The sequence below is a fragment of the Oncorhynchus keta genome, chromosome 32, assembly GCF_023373465.1.
Source record: "Oncorhynchus keta strain PuntledgeMale-10-30-2019 chromosome 32, Oket_V2, whole genome shotgun sequence".
In the NCBI taxonomy this organism is placed as follows: domain Eukaryota; kingdom Metazoa; phylum Chordata; class Actinopteri; order Salmoniformes; family Salmonidae; genus Oncorhynchus; species Oncorhynchus keta.
In genome coordinates, this window is record NC_068452.1 from 29,219,849 (window position 1) to 29,233,906 (window position 14,058).

The 14,058-nt window shown below is 44.5% G+C and overlaps 1 protein-coding gene across 1 annotated transcript in view; it reads left to right on the forward strand.

Moving 5' to 3' along the window:
- The first annotated feature begins 2,874 nt into the window (after positions 1–2,874).
- LOC118365573 (netrin-1-like) overlaps positions 2,875–14,058 on the forward strand; it is a 28,828-nt gene continuing 17,644 nt past the window's right edge. The window contains exons 1-2 of the mRNA XM_052490276.1: positions 2,875–3,026; positions 3,151–3,206. Of these exons, the coding sequence (XP_052346236.1) occupies positions 2,875–3,026; positions 3,151–3,206 (208 nt within the window). The remainder of the gene's footprint in view (positions 3,027–3,150; positions 3,207–14,058) is intronic.

Genomic DNA, 14,058 nt, shown 5'->3' on the forward strand with positions numbered 1-14,058 from the left:
ATGCCATCCTCCTTGTTGTTATGTGGATAGAAACTCCCAGTAGAAGCCGAGCTAACGGCTCTTGGGTGATGCCATCCTCCCTGTTGTTATGTGGATACAGGACCTTTTAAACTAAAAGACAAAAACAACAAATGGCAACTAGCTCTATTATGGCTGAACGAAGGCTTGACTCATTAGAATCTGAGACAGTCAGCAGGAGACTTTTCCTTTTCACCATGTAGTTTGCGTCAGAGCTAAAGAGTTTTACAGCAACTGTTGCTTTTACACCAACAAACTGGACCAACAAGTCGAAGTAAAAATGTTTGACTGATCCATACTGTTGCATGGTAGTGCTGTATCAACACTCAAATAATATCTGCTGGAAAACGTATCTTCCGATACAGCAAAGCTTGTGTAGCTTCTAATTGTAAAACGTATCTCTGTTCAGTTTACATGTGCAGACTTCAGCAACACTTCTCGTCTTCCTCATTAAAAAACACTTCTCTCCAGAACGACTTCAGCGACTCTTCTCGTCCTCCTCATTAGAAACTACTTCTCAGAACAACTTCAGCGACTCTTCTCGTCGTCCTCATTAAAAACCAGTTCTCTCCAGAACATTGTAAAACAAACAAACAGCAGACCCAATCACCGCCGTGATAAGGAAATGAAGTTGTTCCCACTTTTATTTATTTGTCCAAATAACTTCTGCTTGGGCCTCTCCAGGGGTCTTCAGTACTTTTAAATTGATTTCAGTCACCCCCGACACAACATGTCTTTCTCCCATACCCTAGTGACCAATTCCTTTCTCCGAATAAGGAACCACTTAGTGGATTTAGGGGGAAATCCAGGGGGATAAATAGCAGTAGGATATAATCAGTAGGTCTTGAGGACAATGGCTACCAGACCCCCCTCCTTCCCCACAGAACTGTAAATATCCCAGGGTTCCATCTGCTGCAAGAAGTAAAAACCTGGGGATTCATCAATCGCATTCCTCCTCCTCCTGCTGCTGTGCTGTGTGGAGCAGATCTCTGTTCTGTTGGCTCCTGGAGCATGGAACCCTGCACAGGCAGAGGATTACGCAGCCTTTCATAAGTCTTCCAGTCCTGGAGAAGATGGATGAAAACCAGGGAGGCTGTCATATACTCTGGCCAGGGAACCAGCACTTGCCTGGGGTCAAGGTCATTCCACACACCCCAAACCCTCAGGCGTTACTTTCTCCCACTCCTGCTGGTCCAAACCCACAGGCAGAGATAACATCCTCCCTGCCTTGCTGATGTCTTGGGTGGTGAACACTGAGTGTACACGTGTGCGTGTTTGTGTGTGCATATAATGTGTGTGCATGGGGTTGGTGAGGTGATGGGGATCATTGGCCCTCTTTTCACAACACTTTTCTTTATGCAAAATGGTTTATTTTCCAAGATATTGAGCTTCGTTTCTTCAGGATAGTGAGTTTGAGATAGGGTATCTGGTTTCCTCATAGACGGGTGGGAAATGGAATGAGCTAAGAGGCCCAATAACAAACAGAGACCAAAGCCCAAGTTAGATTACACTGTGATATAACAATGGCAGAGTCTTGGCTCTGTAACACAATGTTTTGAACTTCAAGAGTGACATTTCCTCAACACGTATCAAACCCAAAATGGTGGACCTGACCCATCCCATCAACAGATGGAGATGATTCAAAGGAGACACCACCATTTTAATGACCTTATAGGTCACAGCAACTTCCAGGCCACAACCTCAATGTCCATGTTCAAATCACAATGAACACAGTAAATAAAACAGTGGCCAGTAGCTTCAGAAGGGTTTCCTCTCCGTATCTCAGGGAATTGCATAAATTACACCAAACCCTTAAAGTTAACATGTCGTATACACACTGCATTCCAGTTTAAATTACCCCCACAATGATCTTTAACTAGCCCTGGTTGACTTTTAAGCTTATTTTATTGTTTCATTCTAGGTTTGGCTTCTCGCCTAAGAGCAGTTTCTTTAATGACGCTAAGTTTGTCTTGTTCTCCAATCACTCACAACCGACAGACAAATCAACATAACAAGCCTGTAGCATATAGTGTTACAGTGAAAGACATATTGGAACTGTCTGATCTGAATAAGTCATTGTGAAAAGCCAGACAGTTCTGTGTTATCTTATCTGGAGACAAGTTGATAATTCTGACCTAAGTGAAAGTGACAGAAATGACAGACATCAATGTGATGTAAGTCTATGTGAAATGTATTGGATTAAACTGGATCTGACAGTGATTGGAACCAGACGGTTAAAACGTACAGGTTAGATTGGTGTATTTTCTATCTGGCTCAGGACGTAGTTACTGTAGGTTCATTGGGTTCCCTACGATAACAATACGCTGGCGTGCAGAAGGAGGAACCCTGCCTTTTCCTCTCCAGCCCAATTCCATCTCCTGAAAGCCACCTAGCAACCAGAACAAACTTTGGGACTTTGGTGAAATTAGTATGAAATAACACAACTCACAATGACTTCTCAGTGTTTCCATGAAAACAATCATTAACAATTATTCCATAACATTTTCTTTTCTCTCGCCAGAATGGAACTGCTCAGTCCCTTTTCCCAAGGCAAGCTGTGAAAAGTGCTAAAACATTTCCTCATTTATCTGACATTATGAGCTTTCCACCTGTTTTGATTAATAGAGAAAGCTTAACAAGCCATGAAAAGGAAAGCCTCCAACAACACTGGGATAAGGACCTTTAATGATCCTCTGATTATTGAGAAATAAAATGGCTGGCCTGACACAATCGAAAACACAAAACATATTTGAGAGAGATTTTAACATCGGGAGTTTGCCTGGTTATAAATGAGCCCATGGAGAGAAGGAGAGAAAAGCCCAATAAACATGTCAGGGTTACGATGGATCATCGTTTATGATTTACAGCACAGTGGATTTCTGCTCGCTCGCTACCCACCACGGGGGAGACAGTGTGGAGGGCGCGTGTGGCAGAACACTAAAAAAATCTGGACTGGAGCCCACCACACCGCAGCCCCTCAAAATCCCAGAGTGCCCAGGGCAGGAGATGTTCACTGCAAGCTTTCCAGTATATCTCCTCTGGTCTGGAGACTGAATGAACGAGAGACTCCCCTCTGACCACACACTTCACCACACCAGAGCCTGTTTACATTCTGATCGCTGACACCTCCAGCCTCAGGACATGGAAGAAGAAGAAGAAGAAGAAAGGTGAAAGGGACCTAAGCCAGGGTATGACAGAGGCTGTGTGTAGATGTTGTGTTCATGGATGTGCAGAATTCATTAATCTCCTGATCTGCATTGGCTGTTGTGGACCTTCTTTGCCCCTTCTCTATGTCATGCCCACCTCACCACCAACTGAAGTTATTTTCACGCCCAGTAAATGACCCTGACGAAAGGTCCCCACTGTGGAGCTGCTGCATTCCAATAAAGCATCGTGGAGGCTTGTTAACATCCACCAAGGACAGGGAAATCATAGGGAGAGGAATGGAAGGCAATGAAGGATGATGACATCTGCACCAGGAGAGGGTCTCTCCCTGGACCATGACCGCATGGATCTCAGAAGGAAAGTCTCAGAGATGAGATGAGGAGTGGATGAGCTATAATGCCGCACATCTGTTGAACTGCCTGTCTAAAACCTGTGTATCGTCAGCATTGCACTAATCATTTCATGATCTTGACTCAGTAATAGTAAATTAACTAAATTATGTGACTGACTTGTGACCATATATATATATATATGGTCACAGTATATATATATATATATATATATATATATATATATATATATATATATATATATATATATATATATATATATATATATATATATAGTCACAAATCAGTCAGTCAGTATATATATATATATATATATATATATATATATATATATATTGTGCTGCGTTGGGCCTGGTGTAGTGGATGTTGCTATACACATTTAGAGTAAATCAAGAAGAACTTGAGCCATACCTCTCATCAACTGACCATTGTGAAAGTTCAGGAAGAGTGTAAACTTTGCTTATTGAGCTTAGTAAGCAAGGATTTTACATCACCTCTCTCATAAACTCCAAGAAATAAACCTGGGGAAGGAAAGGAACAGCCTCCCTGTCAGTTGGTTTCTTCACTTACACACTGGATGTAATACAGTATAGTTATGAAAATAAACACCTACGCAGACAAAATATAGACAAATAAACCAGAAATTATTCATAAGATGATTACATCACCTATATTTAATTTGACTAGGCAAGTCAGTTAAGAACAAATTCTTATTTACAATGACGGCCTACCCCGGCCAAACCCGGACGATGCTGGGCCAATTGTGCACGGCCCTATGGGACTCCCAATCACATCCGGTTGCGATACAGCCTGGAATTGAACCAGGGTCTGCAGTGACACCACTAGCACTGAGATGCAGTGCCTTAGACCGCTGCGCCCAGCACTGAGGTATATTTCATGCTGGCGTGTTTCCTCACCGGTGCTGTACAGTACATAGGCTAAAGAGGAAATGCACCCCAGACGACCCGTCAAACCGACCCCCCATATACACTTGTTTATTTTCTCCCACCGCCCAGCAGCTCATGACACCACAGGATGCTCTGCCACTAGCACGTCAGCCTGATACTTTCATTGGAAATGTTATAGGCCAATGTTTTCCCACATTGACCGCCCAGGCAGCAGCAGAGTTCACATAAGTCACAATTACCCTTAGTGCAGTTGCTAACATCTAATGCACACGCTAAGTCTTAGCAACCTTTATCTTTCATAAGTAGCTCCCCGGAGGTGATGAGGACTCCTGACTGTGGGGACCTGGAGTGTTTAAATAAAGCGTGACTCATTCAGACCAGAGGCCATGAGAACAGGTCTGTGGATTGGGAGAGTAGCAGTTTGATTGGGCTCTGTTTGATAGCGAGATCATTTCCACTGAGGTGTTCTCCTGCCTGCTCTCGTCCTGTTCCCAGCCCTGTGCAGGCAGGATAAATGGACTGAGATATGCTGCTCATTATACGTATATTATTATTCACAAGACATGGTGTATTATCATTGGCACCACAACTAGTTGTTGAGGGGAGGGAGCAGAGCTCTCTGGCTATTACTGATTGCACAATTATATCATTTTGCTGTTCCATAGTGTCAGGTCTTTTTTTCTTGTAGTTAAGGGTTAAGGGTTGTGATACAAATCAAATCAAATCAAATCAATTGTATTTATATAGCCCTTCGTACATCCGCTAATATCTCAAAGTGCTGTACAGAAACCCAGCCGAAAACCCCAAACAGCAAGCAATGCAGGTGTAGAAGCACGGTGGCTAGGAAAAACTCCCTAGAAAGGCCAAAACCTAGGAAGAAACCCAGAGAGGAACCAGGCGATGTGGGGTGGCCAGTCCTCTTCTGGCTGTGCCGGGTGGAGATTATAACAGAACATGGCCAAGATGTTCAAATGTTCATAAATGACCAGCATGGTCAAATAATAATAATCACAGGCAGAACAGTTGAAACTGGAGCAGCAGCACGGCCAGGTGGACTAGGGACAGCAAGGAGTCATCATGCAGGGTAGTCCTGAGGCATGGTCCTAGGGCTCAGGTCCTCCGAGAGAGAGAAAGAAAGAGAGAAAGAGAGAATTAGAGAGAGCATACTTAAATTCACACAGGACACCAGATAGGACAGGAGAAGTACTCCAGATATAACAAACTGACCATAGCCCCCCGACACATAAACTACTGCAGCATAAATACTGGAAGCTGAGACAGGAGGGGTCAGGAGACACTGTGGCCCCATCCGATGACACCCCCGGACAGGGCCAAACAGGAAGGATATAACCCCACCCACTTTGCCAAAGCACAGCCCCCACACCACTAGAGGGATATTTTCAACCACCAACTTACCATCCTGAGACAAGGCCGAGTATAGCCCACAAAGATCTCCGCCACGGCACAACCCAGACAGGAAGATCACATCAGTGACTCAACCCACTCAAGTGACGCACCCCTCCTAGGGACGGTATGAAAGAGCCCTAGTAAGCCAGTGACTCAGCCCCTGTAATAGGGTTAGAGGCAGAGAATCCCAGTGGAAAGAGGGGAACCGGCCAGGCAGAGACAGCAAGGGCGGTTCGTTGCTCCAGAGCCTTTCCGTTCACCTTCACACTCCTGGGCCAGACTACACTCAATCATATGACCCACTGAAGAGATGAGTCTTCAGTAAAGACTTAAAGGTTGAGACCGAGTTTGCGTCTCTCACATGGGTAGGCAGACCATTCCATAAAAATTGAGCTCTATAGGAGAAAGCCCTGCCTCCAGCTGTTTGCTTAGAAATTCAAGGGACAATTAGGAGGCCTGCGTCTTGTGACCGTAGCATATGTGTAAGTATGTACGGCAGGACCAAATCAGAGAGATAGGAGCAAGCCCATGTAATGCTTTGTAGGTTAGCAGTAAAACCTTGAAATCAGCCCTTGCCTTGACAGGAAGCCAGTGTAGGGAGGCTAGCACTGGAGTAATATGATCACATTTTTTGGTTCTCGTCAGGATTCTAGCAGCCGTATTTAGCACTAACTGAAGTTTATTTAGTGCTTTATCCAGCTTTATACAGAGCAGTCTCTGTGGGTTCATGTGTAGATGATGTGCGGTTCCACCTGAGCTATTCTAAAAGGACAAGGCGGCATACCATTCAGTAGCTATGCCTTTTTAACTGATAACACGAGCAAAGGAGTACTTGGGAAAGATTGAGATCAACAATGTTTTTTGAGAGGCTTCCAATGAACTCTCAGACAACATGGATCCAACCCCAACTTCTCCATGGTTATGACATCTTGTGTGCAGTAGACTGGCATCGTTTAGGCCAATTAACAACTGGTTTTGACAGTGGCACCGGTCACCACCCATCAAACTGGATACATTAGCATTCGCTAATGTTACATTAGATTAGCTAATGTTATGCTCAGAACAGGAGAAACACGGTTTAATTCTGCCTTCGTTCTTAGAGCACGGCTTGGCCTGACATTGGGTGGCTGTTTTTGTTGAGATGCCACGTGCCCGGTCGCCAGGCAACCGCTCTGTTTTACGAGGAGTTACTCACACAAAAGCAGGGGAGGCCTGATTGCTCAGCTAATTGATCTCCGCCAGAGATCACAGAGCTGCGCTCGTAAAAAGAGAGAGCTCCCCATGACATCACTGCGTAGCGAGGCGGAGGGGAGATGCCTTCCCAGACTGCCTCTGTGTGAGAGAGAGCCCACAGGGAGAGAGGGGTAGGGTGTCCCACTGAGATGGGGAGCAGGGGGGAGAACACACACACTGCTATTAAACCTGCGTTAGTAGTGGGAAATGGGAGCCCATTAGGGAGGCTTTGTTGTTGCTAAACACGGCCACAGGGTTGGTGGTGTAAAGGAGATCCTATTAGTCCTCAGGCACACAGTGCTGCTCAACATACTTCACTTCTGACATTTTGCTGCCAGGCCAAAGGGCCTTTACAAAGGAGTTTTCTGGAACATAGAAATGACCAGGCCAAAGGGCCTTTATAAAGGAGTTTTCTGGAACATAGAAATTACCAGGCCAAATGGCCTTTATAAAGGAGTTTTCTGGAACATAGAAATGACCAGGCCAAAGGGCCTTTATGAAGGAGTTTTCTGGAACATAGAAATTACCAGGCCAAAGGGCCTTTACAAAAGAGTTTTCTGGAACATAGAAATTTGGGACACTTGATCTAGGACACATAGGACAAGTGTTTTTCAGACTTTCAGTAAAATACAATGTACAGTCATTTAGAGTGCAAGTTCTCATTATGGTACACTATCATAGTCAGGGTCTTTTGTGGTGTTATAAACATTAAACATTTGTGTTGTACTATACCGCAAAGTTTAAGCAGTCTGATTCTTTTCATGACCATGTAGCGGCTCCTGAAGTTTACGTTTACCTTCAGTAGCATGTCTTTAACATTCTTCGTGTTGTATTCTCTTGACAAGAGTGATAGCTTAAAGCTGGAAGGTTATCCTTGGGAGTTTTCCCTATAAGCTTACACTCTGACTTGGTTTAAGGCAAGCAGTTACTGATAAAATCAGCATTTACCTTTCTGAAGACTCAAATGGGCTAAGCGTTTTGACCCATGCATTGGCCTTTGACATAAGAGGATGCTTGGGTCCTTGGGTCGATTGGAAAAGCATCAGAATCAAACACCATTTCATAACACAGAAATACATTTCATTAGCCTGGCTTATCTCTTCCATCTTCCATCTCAGAGCACAAAGTGCACTCTTGTGTGCTTTGGCAGGTCTTTAAAGGTTAAAGGTGAGCTGAGTGATTGATCATCATGTCTCACTCAGTGCTGCCATGACAATCAAGCACAAGCCATAGCCCCCCAGGGATTAGACATATTGCCACTAATTGGCCATCCTAATGACTTTAGTTTGATAACATCTCTGTAGTAAAATCAGGCCACCTGGGCACATCTGCTTCCATCATCTCTACTCTTTAAGCCAACCATGTCAAAGTGTGAAAAATAACTGTGTTGGTCAATATGCAGTATTTCCAGGAACTGACCATTAACTGTCACTGTGGCAGACCCTCTTGTTCAGTTCTTCCATGTTCTTCATGGATGAGCAATATTTCCATCAATGCCTGTGTGCATTCCTTCTAAAAGAGAGAGCTACTGAATGCCGAGTGCCAGTGGTATGGCGTGAGGGGCCACTAAGGGGGACGATGCAGATGTTGGACCTTCCAGCGTAGAGAGGTCAGAGTTTCCATTCAGTTCCTATAGCCGAGGAAGGAACTGAGACAGGTGCTGCTTCCACTGCAGATGAACCCCAGGGTTGTTCATCACTTCATCCTATTTAAACCTCATCCCTCACCGCCTCCAATGTGTGTCTCAATAATAACGAATCACACATGCTAAAAGTCCTCGTGTTGAAACAGTTGTCTGTCTCAACCTGTCAGCTCTGCTCAGACGGAGTCTTTATACGCTCTTTATCTGCACTCTCGCTTGTTTATTTATTTGTTAGCATTACGCCGAGGTGACGGGTTGCTATGGAAGAACACCAGGGCCGTTGGCGGAATCTGTCCTCCCAATATGAGACGGTTCCATTTTTTTTCTTACTGTTTCTGTCTTTTCACCCCAGCTCAAGTCATCAAAAGCATTCCGGAAACTCGTAAAATGATTCATCATCTGGATAGCTCGTTCCAAAAGGCCTTTGTTGTTTTTTCTCCCTCATCAAAATAGCAGCTGCTCCAGCAATGTGCAATCGAAATATTTATTGTAGGAAAATGTTGAGTATGTCTGGGGCTTGAAGCTAAGAGCATAAGGGTGACTGATCTAATGGGAGTGCCCCACAGAAGACGTTCAGGGGCGTTTGTACCACTAAAGTCACGCAGTATGTATCAACAACCCAGATGCACAGTTGGATCTTAATTCTGTGACAAATCCCTTGGTCCACAGAAAGGGAGGCAAATTACAAGTAGTGTTTCGAGGCATGTCTGCTGATTTTTGCATGTTTTTGGCACCAAAATGTATAATATATGCGTTTCTCTATTAAACCAGATATTTGTGACAATGATGTATTAGAACTTCATAAGAGTAATGTAGGGGTGAGCCAGTTGTGATGGCAACATATTGTATCATCCACTTAAAGCTATTGCTATAATTCTTAATGAGCCAAACAGTGACTTCCATGTCCCTCACATTGATGCCGATATACTGTAATACCATAGGTTCTCATCCTTAATAAAACATAACCATTGATTCATTATGCTTTCATAAGTCAGGCATGCTATTAGTCACTTGTCATTTTTATTGATTTAGTTAAATAGTTACTTGACTTAACTATGATTTCATATATTACATTGCGATTTGGATATTTGGGGGGGAATGAGTGGGAACACTGATTTCATAAGTGCTTTATAAATGTTAATGAATAATTGTGACTCATTTTCTGAAGCTTCACCCACACACCAGGCAGGTGTTATGCAAGTATTATGCAGGCATCATGTAGGCTCTGTAACAAGCACTTTGAATGAAATGTCACAAGTTTATTTTACTCTAATTTCAGCTAAAACCGTTTATTGTTGTAACTTCACATGATGCCAGGATTTGTTTTTACCAGCACATTGAAACAAATGCTGTTTAACAAACTGCATAGCTCATAAAATGTCCTATAAACATGTGCAAAGTATACACCTATTCTAATTGGGAAATCACTAGGTTCCTGGGGTCATGGCCAAACAAGACTTCAATAAACCAGACTTCAATAAACAAGACTTAAATCTCTGAGTCTGTAGTCTCTCACAGTTAGACCTGATGCCCAGCCACCGCACCGGGAGGTTTACAGTAATCAATGTGGTAGTTTCTCACAATTCGACCTGATGCACAGCCACCGCACCGGGAGGTTTACAGTAACCAATGTGGTAGTTTCTCACAATTCGACCTGATGCACAGCCACCGCACCGGGAGGTTTACAGTAATCAATGTGGTAGTTTCTCACAATTCGACCTGATGCACAGCCACCGCACCGGGAGGTTTACAGTAACCAATGTGGTAGTTTCTCACAATTCGACCTGATGCACAGCCACCGCACCGGGAGGTTTACAGTAATCAATGTGGTAGTTTCTCACAATTCGACCTGATGCACAGCCACCGCACCGGGAGGTTTACAGTAACCAATGTGGTAGTTTCTCACAATTCGACCTGATGCACAGCCACCGCACCGGGAGGTTTACAGTAATCAATGTGGGAGTCTCTCACAGTTAGAGCTGATGCACAGCCAAACCCAGCGCTCAGAAATATCAACCTATTAAAATCAAGTGTTGTCATGGAAATACGGCATTCCTAGACAAAAGCAACACCTATGTGAGAATGCTGTTCATTGACTACAGCTCAGCATTCAAGACCATAGTGCCCACAAAGCTCATCAATAAGCTATGGACCCTGGGATTAAACACCTCCCTCTACAACTGGATCCTGGACTTCCTGACAGGCCTCCCCCAGATGGTAAGGATAGTCTGCCGCGCTGATCCTCAACACTGGGGCCCCTCAGGGGTGTGTACTTAGTCCCCTCCTGTACTCCCTGTTCACCCACGACTGCGTGGCCAAACACAACTCCAACACCTTGATTAAGTTTGCTGACGACACAACAGTGGCCTGATCACCGACAACGATGAGACAGCCTATAGGGAGGATATCAGAGAACTGGCAGTGTGGTGACAGGACAACAACCTCTCCCTCAACGTGAGCAAGACAATGGAGCTGATCGTGAACTACAGGAAAAGGCGGTCCGAACAGGCCCCCATTAACATCAACAGGGCTGTAGTGGAGCGGGTCGCGAGTTTCAAGTTCCTTGGTGTCCACATCACCAACAAACTATCATGGTCCAAACACACCAAGACAGTGGTGAAGAGGGCACGACAAAACCTATTCCCCCGTAGGAGACTGTAAATATTTGGCATGGGTCCCCATATCCTCAAACAGTTCTACAGCTGCACCATCGAGAGCATCCTGACCGGTTGCATCACCGCCTGGTAAGGCAACTGCTCGGCATCTGACCGTAAGGAGCTACAGAGGGTAGTACGTACAGGCCAGTACATCACTGGGGCCAAGCTTCCTGCCATCCAGGATCTGTATAATAGGTGGTGTCAGAGGAAAGCCCAAATTAATTCTCATAGACTCCAGTCACCCAAGTCATAGACTGTTTTCTCTGCTACCACACGGCAAGCGGTACCGGAGCACCAAGTCTAGGACCAAAAGACTCCTGAAAAGCTTCTACACCCAAGCCATAAGACTGCTGAACAATTAATCAAATGGCTTCTGGACTATTTACAATGACACACCCTCTTAACTCTTTCTTGAACTGTTAGTTAAGGGCCTGTAAGTAAGCATTTCACGGCAAAGTCTACACTTGTTGTTTTCGGCACATGTGACAAATAAAGTTTGATTTGATTTGGATACCTTGGAGAGAATGTGACAGGTATATGAATCTGCTCAGGGCACTGATGTTGTATTTTCCTCAGATCACTGACAGGGTGAGGATGAGAGGCTTGTTTGGCTTGGCACACAGCATCCTCTCATAATATGGGCCACTATCATTATGGGCCTTCACTTACTGAGGGACTAATTGATCCCGGATAAACAATAATTCACTGGAATTCCTTTCCTCTTCATCCTTGAACAAGCACAGCATTCCTCTCAATACAAATCACACAACTCCTCTGTCTGCGGCCTAGGAACACAGGCAGCCGTGTACACAGAGTGTTTGGTTAACATCAGACACCTGGTGACAGGTAGGTTATGTGTGTCTGTGGCAGGGAGGTGCTGAGTCCCTGCAACAATCCAGAACCTGCTATGAATACAGGGCATGTATGGCCTTGAGATTCTATCACAGAACACAGAATATTAATCCACCTACAGCAAACTGTGGGATGATTCATCATGTCAGCGTCTCACTATGCAGTATTACAACACTTGAAAATAAATAGATTGAAATGGTGTACCTTCGGATAACAACAAAAAGGCCTTACGTATAGGCTACACTGCCAGGTATGTAGCCACTGTTACGAACTCTATTATTGATGTGAAACTACAGAAATCACATTTCCTCCCGTAATTGGACAAAATGCACGTTCTTATTGAACACATATTGAAAACTAGGGAGGTTTTTGTTTGTTTCTTCACTTGTTGTTTTGATTCCCAGTTGTAAACACAACAGTGTGTGTGATAGATGCTGTGAGGGATATTTTGGGCCAGCTGGTCTAAATATAGCTTATCGGTACTTGAGGCCTTGGCACTGAGGGACAATTAGAGGAGTGATTGGAGAGCCGGCCAGGGAAGTGAGTATGAGATAGCACAGCGCTCATTAGGAGAGGCTGGGGAAAGCCAAGGAGATAACGCTTATTAATCACATGATGCAGACATTCTCTCACACACACAGACACCACACACAGTGGGTCACACACAGGCTGAAGCAGTATTGTATACACACAGACCGCACAAAGACGTGCTGCTTGTCAAAGCAATAGGAGATTTGGCCTATATTACATGCAGAATGCATGTGCCCAGATACTTACCTGGTATTTATTATCTCTCAACTTTCATCTGGCTCACTGTGAAGATTAAAGTTACAGTACCAGCATACAGGTAACTGACAAAATAAAGGAAACACTTTAGTAAATGAGGGGTACAAAGTATATTGAAAGCAGGTGCTTCCACACAGGTGTGGTTCCTGAGTTAATTAAGCAATTAACGTCTCATGCATAACGTCTCATGCTCATGTTTAAAAAGCCCACTTACCCATTATGTTGGTTACCATGGCTAGAAGAAGAGATCTCAGTGACTTTAAAAGAGGGGTCCCAAAGAAGCATGGGGCTTCTAAAGGGTGTGTGTGTGTGTCTCTCAGTCACCAGATCTCAACCCAATTGAACACTTACGGGCGATTCTGGAGAGGCGTCTGAGATGCGTTTTCCACCACCGTCAACAGAAACCCAAAGGATGGAATTTCTGGTGGAAGAATAGGGTAGCATCCCTCCAATAGAGTTCCAGACACTTGTAGAATATCTATCTGTTCTGGTGGCTCAATGCCCTTGACACTTTATGTTGGTGTTTCCTTTATTTGGGCATTTATCTGTAGGATGTTTTCCTCTGGTTAGAACACTAAGAGCATTCCATTCCATTTCCCATTCATAAAAAATCCCATTACATTTGTACTCACACGTCCACCCAAAGTGGAGATAACATCTGGGATAAGAAGGCGGCAAAGAGCAATGGGGAGAGAGAGGGAAGGGAGGGGGGATAGAGGAGGGAGGGAGCACGCTTCAAAGCTCCGGGGATCTGGTGTTCTCTGAGTGTGCTGATCGGCCCTGGGATTTGAGGTGTGATAAGCCCATGACAGCTGCCAAACACCTCGGTTTGTGTGTGACTGTGTGCATTTAAGACCCAATTTAGAGGAAGCGGCTCTGAATCCCACCCACCTGGCAACCCTGGTCCCCAATGGCAGGTGTGAGTTGGTTGGTACGTGATTGGGAGCGCTGATGAACGTGTAGCATATGTGCCCTTATCGCTCAGATCTTGTGGCTATAACCTTAAGGCAGGGTGCACTGATGGAAGGATTATCCACAAA